Source organism: Magnusiomyces paraingens (assembly GCF_902498895.1).
Source record: "Magnusiomyces paraingens strain CBS 517.90 genome assembly, contig: contig3, whole genome shotgun sequence".
Classification (NCBI taxonomy): domain Eukaryota; kingdom Fungi; phylum Ascomycota; class Dipodascomycetes; order Dipodascales; family Dipodascaceae; genus Magnusiomyces; species Magnusiomyces paraingens.
Genome location: NW_022474069.1, coordinates 2,112,611 through 2,130,391, shown reverse-complemented (window position 1 = coordinate 2,130,391; position 17,781 = coordinate 2,112,611). Strand labels below are relative to the sequence as shown.

Sequence of the window (17,781 nt, the reverse complement as noted above, 5' to 3'; positions counted from 1 at the left end):
TTGATTTTCTGGGAAAAAAAAAAGACGGCAGGTGTGCGCCATATATATACTTTTTGGGATGTCACTGGTGTAAAAATAAACACCAGATTTTTGGCCAATGAGCCCTGCCTTTTTTTTTATTTTTTATTTTTTTTATTTTTTTTTATTTTTTTATTTTACTTCTCGGAGCACACACATATATATATATTATATACACACATCACAATAATGTTACTCAGCATAAGCACTACCACCACCACCACCATATTTTGTTATTATATTTTGTTATATAATTTTTTATATTATTTTTAATATATAAAATTATTTTATTATTATCACGGTAGTAGTCAAATATTAACAGACACACCACCATCCCTTCAATTATATAACGGGCCTTTTTTGAGCTTTCCTTATTTCCCTACTTTATATATATATAGATATATATATATAGATATATTAGATAGTTTTCCTTTTTGCTAGGAAACTCAAATATACGTATTACAAAGCAATCGGATCATAACCACACGCAAGCTTAATATTCTTAATACCTTATTAATCGGACGTGTCCCGTTTGGAACCCCAATCTGTTGGTTATGTGGATAATGTCAAAGTTCCGGCTTCCTCTCTCTTTTTTTTTCTTTCTTTCTCTCTTTCTCTATTTACAACAAACATTGACACGACTCGGTTGCCACTCACTACCATGTAAACAAATAGGGGAGGAGGGGGCTCACGCAAAAAAATTTTAAATTTTTTTTTTAAATTTTAAATAATAAAAAAAAAAAAAAAAAAAAAATCGAGCTTAAAATTTTTTTTTTTATTTTTTTTTTATTTTTTTTTTATTTTTTTTTTTTTTTAGTTTAGCCTTACTAGGCTGGCTTTTATTTATTCTTAAATTATTTCCATGCCATGCTGTTCCATACCAAAAAAAAAAAAAAAAATTTTTTGTTGTTTTTTTGTTCTTCTTCTACTTGGAATTTTTTTTTTCCAGACTTGTATATATATATATATATATATATATATATATAATACAATAATAGGTTTTGAAACCACTGAAAAAAAAAAAAAAAAAAAAAAAACTTATTAAATTGAATTTCATAATGATTCTTTTTTTTTTTTTTTTTTTTTTAGGAGAGTAGGTGGTTCAATATATTAAAAGTTTAGAATTCCTTAGAAGTATATATACTATATAGAAAGGACAAAGCTTCATGTTAGCACTAGTTAGTCTAAAATACAGTGTATTTAGTTAACTGGAGCCGTTATTTTTTTTTATTTTTTTTTTTAAGTTGTCATTGTTTGCGGAATTTTATTTTTTTTATTTTTTTTTTTTTTTTTTTTTTTTCTTTATTAATTTGAGCAATCGATAAAAAGGTTTTTAATATCCATATGCTTGACAATTAATTCAAATAAATATAATAGTAGTAATATTAGTAAAAGGAATGCTAATCAAGGTAAAAGTGGAAATAAAATTTTGAAGAAGAAGAAGAAGAAGAAGAAAAAATAAAAAAATAAAAATTTTTTTAAACAAAAACAAGATGATTAAGTTTTTAATGGAGGTGTAGTTGTTTAGTGATATTTGGTAATTTCTAAAAGGTGTTGTTGGCCCAAAGAAATAAATAAAAAAAAAAAAAAAAAAACCCAAGTATGTTTGTGTGTGTGTGTAGGAGAACTCTTAATATTTCTTATTTAGAAAGTTTAAAAGGGCTCACATGTAAATTTTCAAAATAATGTCACAAGTATGTAATAAAATCATGTAATGTAATTATAAAAAAAAAAAAAAAAAAAAAACTTTTACAATATTCCCCGCCTTTTTTTTTTTTTTTTTTTTTTTGTATGAGTTATTTAAATAGTTTGCATAAAAAATGATTTTATAAGTTTCATGGTATTTTTATTTTTTTATTTATTTTTATTTATTTTTATTTATTTTTATTTATTTTTATTTATTTTTATTTTTTTGTGAGAACCAATGACGTTTGATTGGGAATTCTTAGATGAATTTTTAAACCAAAAAAAAATTAAAATTAAAAATAAAATAAACAGAATTATTACTTAACACTTGGGATTTAAAACAAGATACATACCTATCGATTAATTGACAAAAGTTGTTATCAAAATCAAACAAAAAAAAAAAAAAAAATCAATGAACTTTCCATAAGAGGTAGTAGTATATACTTGAAAAGTTTTTTTTTTTTTTTTATATACTATATATGGCAGTAATCGAGCAAATTAATTATATATTAATTTACATATTATAATGTAGAAACTTTTTAAACAGTGAGGAATTAAAGAGAAGACCATATAAAAAGTTATTGAAATATCTTTAAATTTTAAAATAAAAAAAAAAAAAAAATCTATAGAAAGATTTATAAAATCAATATTTGATAGATTGATTTAAATTACTATGATATGAAAAAAAAAAAAAAAAAAAATTTCAATTTAATTTTTTTTTTTTAAAATTTTAAATAAAGAATCATTTATGAGATTAATGAGTCACTATCAAAGAAATTAATCAGTCATATATGGTGATCAATGGAAAAAAAAAAAAAAAAAAAAAAAGTTTAAGTAAGACTTTTAAACACATATATTCAAATGTTTTATCTTCTGTTTATCTTTTTTTTTTTTTTTTTTTTTTTTTTTTTAATTCTCCTTATTGCTCGTATCGCGAGACATTTCAACGAGCCACTCTGTAATTTATTAGAAGCGGCAGTTTAGACGGAGGTGAAATTTTATTTTTTTTTTTATTTTTACATATTGTTGTAGTGATGTGTGGCTATAGGGGGCGACTTTTGACTTATATAATTATGTAACAAAATGTAAGGCTGAGGGATGACATGTGCCTGTTTTTTATTTTTTAATATCAAAAAAAAAAAAAAAAAAAAAAGTTGTCATTGCACTTTTTTTTTGTTTTGTTTTATTAAATCTTTGTGTACACATAAAAAATTTCTTATTTTCCATAGATCCAGAATACTACAGCTGAGTCATCTTTTTTCTCCCCACACTTTTTTGTAATAATTACATAATCTTTATCAGATATATATGATTTTCATATGACTAATTTATATTTCTTAAAAAATTTTTCAAAAAAAAAAAAAAAAAAAAAAAAAAAAAAAAAAAAAAAAAAGGCTTAGCAAATAAAAAAAAAAAAAAAAAAAAATTTTTTTATATATACACACACATAGAGAATCAATAGCCCTCATAGTATTTTAGTTCTACATATATAAATAAATATTAAGTCCTTGTGAAATAGTCATATAAATTAATTATTGTTAAATATTTTTAAATATCCCCGTAGTAAAAAAAAAAAATAAAAATAAAATAAAATAAAATAATCTTGAGAGTGACTTATCTTTTTTTGACAAAAAAAAAAAAATCCATTCAAAACCCTCTCACCCCCCTTCCCTTCCTCTTCGAATAAAAAAAAAAAAAACTATAAAAGTCCCTTTCATTTCCCTTTTACAAAAAAATTTTTTTTTTTTTTTTCTTTCTTTCTTTCTTTCTTTCTTTCTTTTCCACACACACCCATTCCTTCCTTCCTTCCTTTCTTCTTCTTCTTCTTCTTCTTCTTCTTCTTCTTCTTCTCTTTTTAAATTAATTGAAAATTTTTCACTCAATATAAATTTTTATTTTTTTTAAAAAAAAAAAAAAGCCCTCATCGTCATCTCATTCAGCATCTTTACAATCACCATTTTATTTTATTTATTCAACCATCCAGTAATATAATACCATAATAATACCATCAAATACCTATTTTTTAACAATAAAAAAAATGACTGAAGCTTCTTCTACTACACCTTCTTCTTCTTCTTCTTCCTCTACCAACGGCACTGAAAGCCTCCTGCCCAAGTCTAATCCTTATGGACCTAACCCAAGCGATTTCCTCTCCAATGTCAGCAGTTTCAAGCTGATTGAATCCACCCTGAGAGAAGGTGAACAATTTGCCAATGCCTTTTTCGACACTGAAAAGAAGATTGAAATTGCCAAGGCTCTTGATGACTTTGGTGTCGACTACATTGAGCTTACCTCACCAGCTGCTTCCGAACAATCGCGCAAGGACTGCGAAGCTATCTGCAAACTCGGCCTCAAGGCTAAGATCCTTACCCACATTAGATGCCACATGGACGACGCCCGGTTAGCTGTCGCAACTGGTGTCGACGGTGTCGACGTTGTTATTGGCACCTCCCAGTTCCTTAGACAATTCTCCCACGGTAAGGATATGAGTTACATTGCCCAGTCTGCAGTTGAAGTCATTGAATACGTCAAGTCCCACAATATCGAGATTCGATTTTCTTCCGAAGACTCGTTCCGATCAGACCTTGTCGATCTTCTCAACATTTACAGAACAGTCGACAAGATTGGTGTCAACCGTGTTGGTATCGCTGATACCGTTGGTTGCGCAAACCCCAGACAAGTTTATGACCTTGTCAGAACCCTCCGTTCCATTGTCTCTTGCGAGATTGAATGCCATTTCCACAATGACACTGGCTGTGCTATTGCCAATGCCTACTCGGCCCTTGAGGCTGGTGCCACCCTGATTGACGTTTCCGTCCTGGGTATCGGTGAGAGAAATGGTATTACTCCTCTTGGTGGTCTCATGGCCCGCATGATTGCTGCTGACCGCGACTATGTTCTTTCCAAGTACAAGCTCCACAAGCTGAGAGATCTCGAGAACCTGGTTGCTGAGGCCGTCCACGTTAATATTCCCTTCAACAACCCCATTACTGGTTTCTGTGCCTTCACCCACAAGGCTGGTATCCACGCCAAGGCCATTCTCGCTAACCCCTCTACCTACGAGATTCTTAACCCTGCTGATTTTGGTCTTTCCAGATATATCCACTTTGCTAACCGTCTCACTGGCTGGAACGCTATCAAGTCAAGAGTTGACCAGCTCAACCTTCATCTTACTGATGACCAGTGCAAGGAAGTTACTGCCAAGATTAAGAAGCTTGGTGACATTAGACCTCTGAATATCGATGATGTTGATTCCATCATTCGTGATTTCCATGCCGAAGTTAACACCCCAAGGCTCGGTCCTGTTGGCGATGAGCCTGCTCCCAAGAGAGCCAAGACTGAGGCTTCGTCTCTCTCTAACGAGGTTACCCAGGAGGAAGAGGCCAAGACTGAGGAGGCTCCTTCTGCTTAAAAAGGACAATAAAAAAAATGTTTATGTGATTATTACTACAATGTGTTGATATTAGAACAAGCAAACAAACAAACAAAAAAAGGATTCTATTCTATCGGTTTTTGAAGTTTTTCTTTTTTTCTTTTTTTCTTTTTTTCTTTTTCTTTCTTTTTTTTTTTTTTTTTTTTTTTTAGCTTATAGACAAAAAATTGGCATGTTATTTGTTTTTTTTTAAAGATCTCTTTTGATTTATTGATTTTTATTTAATACGTAGTTTTTTTTTTTTTTTGTTATCTTGCTCTTAGATCAATTATTTGGATTTTGAAGTTTATTTTATTTTTTTATTTCTGGTAAAAAAAAAAAAAAAATTTTTTTTCACCATATGATAGTCCAATCATAAGCATTATCTTGATTTACAGATAGGTCTAATAAAAAATGTTCGGAAGCAACAACAATAATAATAACATTAACAAAAACCATAAAAAAAAAAAAAAAAAACTTTTTCAACCGGATCCTCCTTCCCCATTTTTTTATTTTTTTTATTTTTAAAGAATCGGCCCGTAAAAAAAAAACAGCAATCCCGTATAATTGTTAGTTTAGTGAGGAACCAATCCTAAAATGATGTAGTAATTCATATTCAATTAATTCTATATACCCAAAGAGCGACATGTTAAACGAACAACTTATATCAATATTCAGTTTATATGCTAACAGACCATTGTAGTCTCATTTTAAATGTATTATTATTATTATTTTTTTTTTTTCCCATTCTTCATTTTTAATTCAGTAACACTGTAACGACAAGTTTCAATAGTTGAACAAAAAAAAAAAAAAAAAAAAAAACTTTCTTGGAAAGTAAAACTTGGGACATTAATCATTTTATGATTCGAACTATCTACATAATTAATTGAAAAAAATTTATTTTTTTTTTCTTTTACTTTCGGTTCCTTGTGATCCACTGATAAGTTTTCATTTTATTTTTATTATTATTCAAAAAAACTTCGTGAAGATGTTAAATTTTATTAAGAAGAAGAAATGAAAATAAAATCAACTTTCAACGTCCCGGCTAGAAAAAACCCGACAATACTATTTGTTTGCTATATATTACCTTCATGCCTAAATATTCAAGCCGTACATAATTAAATCACATGATACATGAATATTTATCATAACCTTTGTTACAATTGTTATGCCAATTAGTATATTACAAAACAAACTCTTTTTATTGTCACTAAATCTGTCATAAAAGTTGTCACATAAAATAGGCAGCCATCACCACCCACCGTCTCAATGCGGCCAGCCTCAACTCCCTCATGCAGCGACCAGTGCTGCATCACGACTGCAAAAATTTTTGGCTGCATACACACAAATTTATTGGGTTTTTTGGGCGGGAGATTTTTTTTTTTCTATATATACAAACCAAAAAAAAAAAAAAATAAAAAGTCATTCACTACCACCATCATTTTATAAAACCTCCTTCTTACCCACACCTTTTATTTAATTTTTTTTTTTTTCAAAGAAATTAATAACAAACCACCTAACGGGGTTATCTAACTTTCTTTGAAGCTAATCCCTTCATTCTTCACTTTTCATCTTTATCTTCCAAAATGGTTGTTAACGAGGCCATCTTCCGTAAGTATTAAAGGCAGCAGCAACAGCAGCAGCAACCATATTTTGAAAAAGTCTTTACTCTCTCCACATGTACTAACAATGACTCTTCTCCACTAGGCTCTGCGGAAATGGGTCTTGTCCAATTTTATATTGCTAGCGATATCAAGCGCGAAGTTGTTTCCGCTCTTGGCGAGCGTGGCAATGTCCAATTTCGTGACCTTAACTCCAAGGTGAGCGCTTTCCAGCGTTCCTTTGTCAAGGAAATTCGTAAACTCGACAACTCTGAGCGTCAACTCCGCTTCCTTAAGGCTGAACTCGAGGCCCGTGCAATTGTTGCTGCTCCTGCCGCTGAGCATGTTGCCGTGGCTCCAAACCCTTCCGACATTGATGACCTTTGCGAAAAACTCAATGACCTCGAGGAACGTGTCTCTCAACTTAAAGAATCGGAGGGCAGTCTTCTCAAGAAGGAAATGGAACTTGTTGAACGCCGTTACGTTCTGCGTGGTACCGGCTCTGTTTTCTCTAGACAATCTCCCTCTGATGTCAATGAAAGCGTCCCTCTTCTCACTGACGATTCCATTGAGCCTGAACAAGACATTGAGGCTGGCCCTGGCGCTTCCCTCGCTAATGTAGACTTTGTTGCCGGTGTCATTTCCAAGGAAAAGGTCCCTATCCTTGAACGCATTCTTTGGAGAGCTCTTCGTGGTAACTTGCTTCTTCGCCAGGTTGATATTCAAGAACCTATTTATGACCCCAAGTCTGGCAAGAAGATCCCCAAGTCAGTCTTTGTTGTCTTTACCCATGGTGCTACCCTCCTCGCCAAGGTTAAGCGCATTTCCGAAGCCCTCGACGGTGACATTTACCACGTTGACCACGACAATGAAATCCGCGGTGAGGCTCTCAATGATGTCAACAGCAGCATTGACGATATCAAGAAGGTTGTTTCCAACACTCGTTCTACCATTGAAGCCGAGCTTGTCACTCTTTCCGCAAAGATTAACAATTGGTCCATTGTCATTGCAAAGGAAAAGGCCATCTATGCAGCCCTCAACCTTTTCCTCTATGACCCCCGTCGCAAGTGTTTGATTGCTGAGGGTTGGGTCCCCAAGGATAGCATCCAATCGGTCCAAAATACCCTCCGCACCATCACTGAGGGCGCCGGTGTCGACATGCCTTCCATTGTCAATGAGCTTTCCACAAACAAAATCCCTCCCACCTATCACCGCGTCAACAAGTTTACCTCTGCTTTCCAGGCCATTGTCGACGTTTATGCCGTTGCTACTTACCGTGAAGTCAACCCAGGTCTCCCCACCGTCATTACTTTCCCCTTTATGTTCGCCATCATGTTTGGTGACTGTGGTCACGGTATCCTTCTTTCCCTTGCTGCTCTTGCTCTTGTCATTAACGAAAAGAAAATTGCCAAGATTAAGCGCGATGAAATTTTCGACATGGCTTATGGTGGTCGTTACATTTTGCTTCTCATGGGTCTCTTTTCCATCTACACTGGTCTCCTTTACAATGATCTCTTCTCTCGTTCTCTCACTCTCTTCAAATCTGGATGGGTTTGGCCAGAGCACTGGAAGGAGGGCGAAACCATTATCGGTCGCCAGGTTGGTGTTTACGCTTTTGGTCTCGATTCTGCATGGCATGGAACTGAAAACAACCTTCTCTTTACCAACTCTTACAAGATGAAGCTTTCCATTCTTATGGGTTTCATCCACATGACTTACAGTTATATGTTCTCCCTTGTCAACCACCGCTTCTTCAAGTCTGGCATTGACATTTGGGGTAACTTTGTTCCTGGTCTCTTGTTTATGCAAAGTATCTTTGGCTATCTTTCCATCTGCATTGTTTACAAGTGGTCTGTTGACTGGGTCGGTATCGGTAAGAGCCCCCCAGGTCTCCTCAACATGCTTATCTCCATGTTTTTGTCCCCTGGTACCGTTGAAGAGCCCCTCTACCCCCACCAGGCCAAGGTCCAGGTTGCTCTCTTGCTCATTGCTTTCATTTGTGTTCCTTGGCTCCTGCTTCTCAAGCCCCTTTACCTCCGCAAGAAACTCCAGGAGAAGGAGGCTGGCCACAACTATGAGGTTATTGGTGAGGCCAATGGCGATGCCAATGGCGGCGAGGCTCCTCACTCTGCTGCTGACGACGATGATGACGAACCCCACGGTCACGGCGACAATTTCGGTGACATTATGATTCACCAGGTCATTCACACTATTGAATTCTGCCTTAACTGCGTTTCCCACACTGCTTCATACCTCCGTCTTTGGGCTTTGTCGCTTGCCCACGCCCAACTTTCCACGGTCTTGTGGTCCATGACCATTGCCGGTTCCTTTGGCATGACTGGTCCCTTTGGTGTCTTCATGACTGTCTTTTTGTTTGGCATGTGGTTTGTCCTTACCGTCTGTATTCTCGTCGTTATGGAAGGTACCTCTGCCATGCTGCATTCGCTCCGTCTCCACTGGGTCGAATCTATGTCCAAGTTCTTTGTCGGTGAGGGTAGACCTTACCTCCCCTTTTCCTTTGAAAAGATTATTGCTGGCGACGAATAAGAACGCTCGACTTTATGAAAACACAATTAAATACCTTGTATACAATAGTTGCCAATTAAATAAATTTAATAATTAATTATAAATTTTTTTTTTTTTTTTTTTTTTTAGAGAAAGTAATTTAAATAGAAGTCTTTTCTAAAGACTTTGCAAGTTTCTTTTCTTGTTGCTGCTGAGCAAGAAGTTTAAGACCTTCAGTCTGTGTAAGACTGTTGACGTCCAAGTAGGGTCTTTCAGCAATACCAACGGTTCTAACACCACTCCGGAACTCATCTCCAAGCAATCGAATATCGCGGTTGGCTGCGTGCAATGTCGAGCGGTTATCCCAGATTGCAATATCATACTTATCCCACTTGTAACGCACATGAATATCATGCGACTGCACCAGCAAATCCCACACGAGTTTCTGCAATGCTTGGGCCTCAAGAGGTGTCACATCATTCAGGTGTGTGAAATTGGATCCAATTCCGAAAAAGGCTTTCCATCCAGTCACCGGATTAGTTCTTATAATTGGATGTACCGCAATACTATCATCACCCGTATTCTCCGGTGCACCTCGTGCCTCAGAATATATCTGAAACTTATCAACAGCTGCCCGCTTAAACAATGGCTGAGAATAAGTTCCAGTCAACGTGTCAAAATATCCTCGCAAAGATGGTGATAACTTTTCGTATAATGCGTACCCGTTGGCCCACAATGTATCTCCACCGGAAGGTGGTTGTTCGAAAATTCGTAGCGACGAGTAATCAGCAGGCACAGGCTCAAAAGTGATATCGGAGTGCCAACCTTCAGCCGCGGTACGGTCACCGGCCACGTCCACAATTAGGTTTTTGCGTCGGTTTGTGATGAAGGTAATTTCAGGATCTACAAGCCCGGACTCACCAATGATACCTGCACCTGGAGTAGTTTGGTGTTTATGTAGTCCGTTGGCTGCAGGTTTCCCCGAAAGAAGTCCTAACTTTTGAATCAGATCCTTTTGCTGTTGAATCGTCAAGTTCTGTTGTTTTTTGAAAAAAACAACACCGCGCTGGGAAATCTGAATTGCCAAGTCACGCAACAACTCATCATCCTCTAAAATATCGACAAGATTGACATCTTCTGAGTATGTTGTACCCAACAAGGGAGTCAAGTCAGTGGTGTATTTTGAGTATTTCTCATCTAGTTTCCCTGATGAAACCAATGGCTTTTGACGATCCTCTGGCTTGATGTAAGAAGGACCCTCGAGATACTTGTCCCAGTAGGGTGAGGGACCAGAAATGAGTTTCTGCTCAGGGAACTTGCTTGAGTCATTGATAGCAAATTGAAGATCTGTAAATACTGACATTGGAGATTTGCTTTGCTTTGCTTTGGTTTTCTTTTTTTCTTTTTTTCTTTTTTCTTTTTTTTCTTAGAAGTTTAGGGTTTAAAGTACTGTTGATTTGATATTTATAAAGAATTGATAAAATTGAATCAAATTATAAGAATATCTGTTCTGTTTTATATTCATTTTTTAAGCCAAGGACTTTTTGTCAATCAATATGTGGCTTCAAAATTTCATTGATAACTTTAAGTACTTTGGTTTTTTTTTTTTTTTTTTTTATCTATATAATCAGACATGGAGATACGTTTTCATTGCAATTTTTTCTCCGAATTGTGTAATCGCAGTCCTATAAGGTTGTATCTAAAGATATTAAAACTTATGTACCTGGATCGCACAATAGAATTAGTTCAGGCATACTTTGAATAATAAGCAGCGTAGGAATTTAACAGTTTTTAACAGTATCGCATTCCTTCGTTCCTTTTAACTTGACAATTTTTTGAGGTTTATCACCTTACGGAGTCCGAATCAAATATTGCACAACTTCCACTACTATCAATTTTAATATAATTTAAGATAATCGGAGTTCCTTTTTTGATATTTATAATGAAAATAAATGTTAGAACTTGGAAAAGTTATTTATGATCGGAACGCGATAAAACTTAAAAAGAAAGAAGTAAAAAAAAAAAAAAAAGGAATGCAAAGATGCCCGACCCTCCCCCACAAATGATATAGTCATGACGTCAAGTTGAACTCATTATATTAAAATTAATTTTAAAATTTTTTAGTAGACAACTCAAATGTCCAAGAACACTCAAAATTATAAAAACGATATAGGAAAAAAAAAGAAAAAAAATAACGGATTACCTCCAATTTCATACTGGGATATCCAATACTTAAACATTCATTTTCAGAGGTTTGCTGATAGAAGATGAGAAATGACATGGATTGTTTTACTTACAAATAAAAAAAATTCAACAGCATTTCCTCACAAGGAAATCAATTGGATAAAAACTGTGCCACAATCTCTCTCTTTATTCCACAAAACCACAGTTATCCTTGAAACTTCAATTTTTTTACTTAAAAATCCCATTGTTTTTAATAATATCTTTATTTATTACAAAAACTAACATCAATAATATATACATTTATTTACAGCTTTTTTCAACATATTTTCACCCATTCCTTCTGGCCCTCATAATCGATTGTCGTTATAGTTAAATCCCAAAACAATTCAACGTTAAGACAGTGAGCTCAAATCACAACATTAGATTATCAAACTTATTTTAATAAGCTTGAATTAATGAATTTTTAGTTGCTTTCACTTTGACTGAGCTTTTAAAGTATCTTCTAAGATCTAGTAGTTTCAGATAACCCTGATCAAAGCAACAACTATACTTGAAATCATTTTTTCCCTTTTATTCTCACATTTTTACCAGCATATATTAGACATGAACACTTCTTTACTAAACCTTTTACTATTCAATTACTTGTTGACCTTTTAATTCGCTACTGAGATAAACAAACTTCCGGTGAGTTTAATTGAATAATCTGGTTGATCAGTTATTTTTAGTTAAGATTCTTACTTATAATGGAAATATTGAATGTTTTTTTTTATACAAAAAAAGTATTAAATTTAAACTTTATTCACTAACAATTTCTTTAAAAATAAAATAATCACCTGTTCAATTACCAATTAACCTGACAAGTTAATAACCAGATCAAAAAAATTAATAAAAAAACACTGCAAAAAAAGATATTATGGACGACACCGGAGTTGAACCGGGGACCTTTCGCATGCTAAGCGAACGTGATAGCCAACTACACCAGACGCCCTTATAATCACGTGATTTATAAATTCTAATAGGTTTATAAAACATATCAACTATATACATTAAAATGGCTTTTTTTTTGGGCTGAAATGCTTATTGGTTAATTTTTAATTTTTTAATTTTCATTAAATAGCATTATAACTTATTTTTGGGCTGTTGGAAATGCAATTTTTAAAGTCAGATTAAAAGTTTATTATGAAACGATAAATAGTAAGAAAAAAAAGGATAGCGCAGATGCTGGTGTGTAATTCTATAATTCTATAACCCTTGAATAAAAACAAACAATTGATTGAAAGTCCATTGAGTTTCTGGTTTGTTTCATCTAGCAAAAAAAAAGATATTTGTAAATTGTTAAATATGCAGCTGTTTAAATTAAATAAAAAAAATATTGGTAAAATGGAAAGTTATTTAGTAAAATCAAAAGGGATTGAATTGATGCTGATGTTATATAGTTCAGTATCAATAGAATGAAAACAAAAAAAAAAATTAAAAAGAGATATTATTAAATTAGATTCTGATATTAAATAACAGTGATCAAAATACTGGTAAATGGGCTCTGTGCTGAATGAGTAGGGTGTGGAAATACAAGCCAATACAACAGTAGATAAAAAACAAGGTACGCTGTAATATAATTGAAAAAAAAAATGTTTTTAGTGAAGCTGGTATAAATATAGATATAAAAACTATTGTTTAAGCTAATAATGAAGCAAAAACAGAAACTTATATTGAAGCTGGTAATAAGGCAAGTTTTGAACCAGATATGAAAGTAAGCAATTGGGCAAGTCTTAAAGCTAGTATATAAGTGAGTTTTTTTAAAAGAATGTTTGTGTTGAAATCAAGGCCGACATATAAATGGATATAAATATTAATATTGATGTTGAAGCAGGCGTAAAGGTATGTTAAACTAGGTACAAGTAATTTCAAACGTGTGTATAAAAGTCAGAAATTGATATAGATACCAATAGTGAAAATGGCAATATAGTTATGATGATATAGGTGTATAAATTCCCCGATTAAGTAATATATTGCATACTTCATCTGTTCAACTTACTTATATTACAGCTTTAACTTCTAGTTGTTAAAATCTTTAGCTGACTTTATATTACCATTTAGGCTAATATAGAGAAAACCTATTTTATTGTTAACGATGGCTTGATCTTTTGTTTTTTTTCCCCCCCGAGTGGCTAGTGAAACTCTTCAGGTACTTCCATATTTACAGGGATATCTTTGCATTGCTGCTCATAGATTATCAAAGCTATTCCTTAGCCTTGCTTCAGCCTTTATGGCGCCAAAAAAAAAGTTGTCATAGAGATGATAGCGGTTACTATCATATTTTAGTGACCTAACTCCGTTTATAGCTTCCCAAAGTAGAACATTGTTTCCTCAAACTTTGGTCAATCTCCGAATCTATTACTTATTAATCAATAGATGTTAATACAAGGACACAATGGAAATAAAAAAAAAATGAAAATAATTACTGAATCCTTGGCTATTCTATTTCACCTTTTGAAGGTTTTCTTTGTGAGAAAATTATCAAAGGCCTAATTATTTTTTTTAAAAAAAAACAAGCGGGGTATAATCTTTCATGTGTGGGGGGAATCAATAATCACCATAGTCGTCGTTCCGTGCTGAATCGGTCATAAAATTCATTATGCCTTTGATTTAAAAGTAAAGAAATGATTAATGGTGATATAAACATTTTTTATGACTCTTAATTCAAAAGATCCTTTGGTCCTTTATTTGATTTGAATTGCAAATAAGAAGGGAATGGACCGTTGAAGACGAACGGTCAACAATTTGTCAGTGTATGTCTATCTGAAAATGGTTCAGCCGTCCAACTGTATTATGACTAACTTTTTTTTTTTTTGAACAAAAAGAAAGAAAAAGAAGAAAAAAAAATTTTAAAAAAGGAAACGGCTTCCCGACCAGAATGCATCTACAATTATTCAAGAAAAAAAAAAAGAATTAACTACAAGTTAGTTTGACGGATGAGAAACTCGCCCGCAGAGTTAGAGTTATCTTTGTGGGAAGTTAGTCAGTCCAATTAATATATATAAATGGTCCAGTTTGCTCAAACCTTTTTATACTCTTTCTTCTTTCCTCTGTTTTGACATTTCTCCAAAATCAAATTTAGTAATTGACGATTTTTTTTTTTCTCTCAAGAACAAATTTATTAAACGAAAGTCCCCCCACGCATATTGCATTCTCTATACGTTTATTATATAAATTCAAATTTTCCATAGCCTGATGTCTGTCTCATCAAAAGAAAACTCCATAAAAGTCTCTATTTCTGTACCAGAACCAACCGCGAGCCAAGAAAAGAGAGGCCCTGAGCCTACTTCTTACTTTTGCGGGGAAAACGGTTCAAATTCAAACCTTTCATTTACTGCTGCCAGCCATCATCAACATCATCATCATCACAATCTCCATTCCACTATAAGCAATGTAGACTATGGTGCTGCAGAAACAATGCTCATGGAAGGCGAAGACCTTAGCGGACGGAAAAGTCCTGCATCTAGCAGCATACGTCGTAGTCGAGAAGACGTTGAGGCACACGGTACAGGAGCTGCTGATCTGACTGAAAAAGAGCCCGAACTCGAGTTTGATCGAGGATATGCATGGGTCGTGCTTATTGCTGGAACAATGATAAACGCTTTTAGTTGGGGTGCATCTGGAGCGTTTGGTGTTTTCCTGGCCACCTTCTTAGACACTAACAAGTACCCTGGAGCAACACGCATGGATTTTGCGTTTGTAGGTGGTCTACAGTTTGGTCTTGGGTTAATGGTATCACCGTTTGTTGTACAAGCCATTCAAAAGATTTCCTTTCCAATTTTCATCATTGCCGGATCATTTGTACTGGCTGCCGGAAACATTGCAGCATCGTTCGCAACACGCATCTGGCATCTGTATTTGACACAAGGCTTGCTAAGTGGTGTAGGGATCGGAATGGTCTTTGTGACAGCCAACGCAGCAGTGCCCATGTGGTTTGTAAATCGTCGGGGCATCGCATATGGCATCTTTACTTGTGGCGCGGGGCTCGGAAGCATCATCTTCAGTTTATCAGTACAGTCGCTGATTGATCGGGTGGGGCTTGCATGGGCTCAGCGATACGTAGGGTTTATGACATTTGGATTCTGCATTCTTTCAGGTATTTTTATCAAAGAACGTCGGAGTGTTTACAAGAGCAGAGGAGCCAATGCATACAACTTTGCTCTGTTGAAACGACCAGATATCTTGCTGGCCATTTTTTGGGGCATTATCACAATGCTGTGTTATGGGATTGTTTTATATACGATGGCGCCATATGCCGTGAGTGTTGGTTTAACACATCATCAAGGCTCGGTACTTTCATCAGTGGTCAGTGCGGGTATAGTTATTGGTCGGCCCGTTATGGGTCACTTTGCAGATAAGATTGGAAGTCTTAACATTGCTTTAGTAACAACGCTGCTGAGCACTGTTTTCATTTTAGCATGGTGGATTCCAAGCAAAAGCTACGGTTCACTTATTGCATTGTCCTTTTGTCTGGGGAGCGTTGTGAGTTCCTTTTCAGCTGGGTTCCCGCCAATATGTGCATCGCTGGTCGATCTGGAAGACTTGAGTGCAATGATGTCTATGAGTTGGACCGTTATTGGAGCCCTCAATATCTTTTCAACACCTGTGGCAATTGGCTTAACGACTGTCAATGACACATACTTGTATTCTCAAATCTTTACAGGACTATTGTTTTTTGTTTCGTCATTGATTCTAGTGGTTATTAGAGGAATCGAGTTTAGGATGCAAGAGCAGGAAAGTGATGAAGTAACAGATCAAACAGTTTGTTCGTCTAAAAGTTGTACAGAAGAAGGATGTACTGGGTTAAAAGAAACCAAGCCAAAGTCATTTATCGCATTAATGTTTAAAGTTGCAAAAGTTTAGTATAAAAAAAAAAAAAGTAAAAAAAATTTTCAGTAAAAAAAACAAAATAACATCCAAATTTATAAATACATGGCACACGACATTACGATAACTATTCTCAAAAGAAGGTTTTTTTGAAGATATCCTTTTAGCCCTTTTTTTTATTTTTTTCAAGAGATGGCATCATTATATTAAAAATAGAAGTCTATTTTCATTTTTTTTAGTTGTCCTCAGAAACAACCTCAGTCTGAAGACCCTTGACAGAGGGAACATCGACAGCCTGGACGTAAGAGAAAAGCTTCTCCTTGGCACCCTCCTCGTCGTTTCTCTTTCTAGAGATACGGAGTCTGAGTCTGTGGGGAACACCTCTAATGCCACGCTCCCAAAGCTTCTTGTTCAGGACAGGATCGACACGAACATCAGTAGTACCCATGTGTCTCTTGGCGAACTCCTTGATGGCCTTGACAGCACGGGGAGCACGCTTCTTGAACTGAAGACCAAAGACCTACAAAGTGGTGTTAGTATAGGGGGTTTTTCATCAAGGTATCTTCAAAAACATCATCGTCAACATGATGATGATTATGGATATATCCGTTTTCAACGTACCCGCTTGTGGAGGTGGATGGTGTATTCACGGGTAACAACGTCAGAGATGGCGCTTCTTTGCTTAGTGGATGGAGCCATTTTGGGTGGTTGTGTCTGTCTAAGGATTGATGCTATCGATTCAACAAGGCAGCAAAAGGGGTACAAAGAGGGGAGGGGGCGGGAAGGGAAAAAAAAATTGAGTGGGTAGAGGATTTTTTTTTTTTTCTCTCTCTCCCTTCTCAGACAAACTAGAAGATAGAAAGTAAAAGTTTTTTTGTAACTATGCTTGTAACATGATTACTAAGCTTGTAAGTTGTGAATAAAAAAATTTTTATTTTATTTTTTTTTATTTTTTTTATTTTTTATTTTTTATTTTTTTTAATTTATTTTTTTTTTTTTTTGACATTTTTTGGTTTTCATTTTCATTTTAAAAGATTTGTATTTTTGTGTGTATCATGTGACTAAATTTGAAATTATTGAAACATGTTTTGTAACATTATTAGGGCTGTACCCTAGCTTAATTTAAAATATATTATTAGCATTAAAATTTCAGTGAATATATGGGTCTGTGTAAATATCAGACTGGATATTATTAAATTTTTTTTTTGTTGCCCACAAACCTTTCCCCAAATTAATATTTGAATTAATATTTTAAACATCGATTTTGATATCGAAAGAAAAAAAAAAAAATTAAAATAAAATAAAATAAAACAAATATCAAAAAATGAGCAATTTCAACAATCCAAAATATTAAAAATAAACTCAATCGAATTTAAAAACATATTAATTGAGCCGACATTGCTTGAAATCCTCTCTTACCTTCAACTTTTTACATTATTGTAGTGAAGCCGTTTATCTCTCTCTCTGAAAAAATCAGAAATCATTTGCACTTTTTCTGATTTATTGATAAAT

The 17,781-nt window shown here is 34.2% G+C and overlaps 5 protein-coding genes across 5 annotated transcripts; 3 read left to right on the top strand and 2 right to left on the bottom strand.

The window, feature by feature from the left end:
* Positions 1-3,742: 3,742 nt before the first annotated feature.
* SAPINGB_P003969 (uncharacterized protein) lies at positions 3,743-5,116 on the top strand (the record flags this gene model as incomplete). Its single annotated transcript, XM_031998684.1, has 1 exon — positions 3,743-5,116. The coding sequence occupies one exon, from the start codon at positions 3,743-3,745 to the stop codon at positions 5,114-5,116; it is 1,374 nt and encodes a 457-aa protein (XP_031854575.1).
* A 1,586-nt stretch (positions 5,117-6,702) lies between these two features.
* On the top strand, positions 6,703-9,264 carry SAPINGB_P003968 (uncharacterized protein; the record flags this gene model as incomplete). The annotated part of the gene is made up of 2 exons (XM_031998683.1): positions 6,703-6,727; positions 6,824-9,264. 2 exons carry the CDS (start codon positions 6,703-6,705, stop codon positions 9,262-9,264), a joined length of 2,466 nt encoding a protein of 821 aa, XP_031854574.1.
* A 118-nt stretch (positions 9,265-9,382) lies between these two features.
* On the bottom strand, positions 9,383-10,585 carry SAPINGB_P003967 (uncharacterized protein; the record flags this gene model as incomplete). The annotated part of the gene is made up of 1 exon (XM_031998682.1): positions 9,383-10,585. One exon carries the CDS (start codon positions 10,583-10,585, stop codon positions 9,383-9,385), a length of 1,203 nt encoding a protein of 400 aa, XP_031854573.1.
* A 4,052-nt stretch (positions 10,586-14,637) lies between these two features.
* Positions 14,638-16,305, top strand: SAPINGB_P003966 (uncharacterized protein; the record flags this gene model as incomplete). The annotated part of the gene is made up of 1 exon (XM_031998681.1): positions 14,638-16,305. One exon carries the CDS (start codon positions 14,638-14,640, stop codon positions 16,303-16,305), a length of 1,668 nt encoding a protein of 555 aa, XP_031854572.1.
* Positions 16,306-16,504: 199 nt separating this feature from the next.
* On the bottom strand, positions 16,505-16,968 carry SAPINGB_P003965 (60S ribosomal protein eL31; the record flags this gene model as incomplete). The annotated part of the gene is made up of 2 exons (XM_031998680.1): positions 16,505-16,789; positions 16,891-16,968. The coding sequence occupies 2 exons, from the start codon at positions 16,966-16,968 to the stop codon at positions 16,505-16,507; spliced, it is 363 nt and encodes a 120-aa protein (XP_031854571.1).
* Between the last annotated feature and the right edge of the window lie 813 nt (positions 16,969-17,781).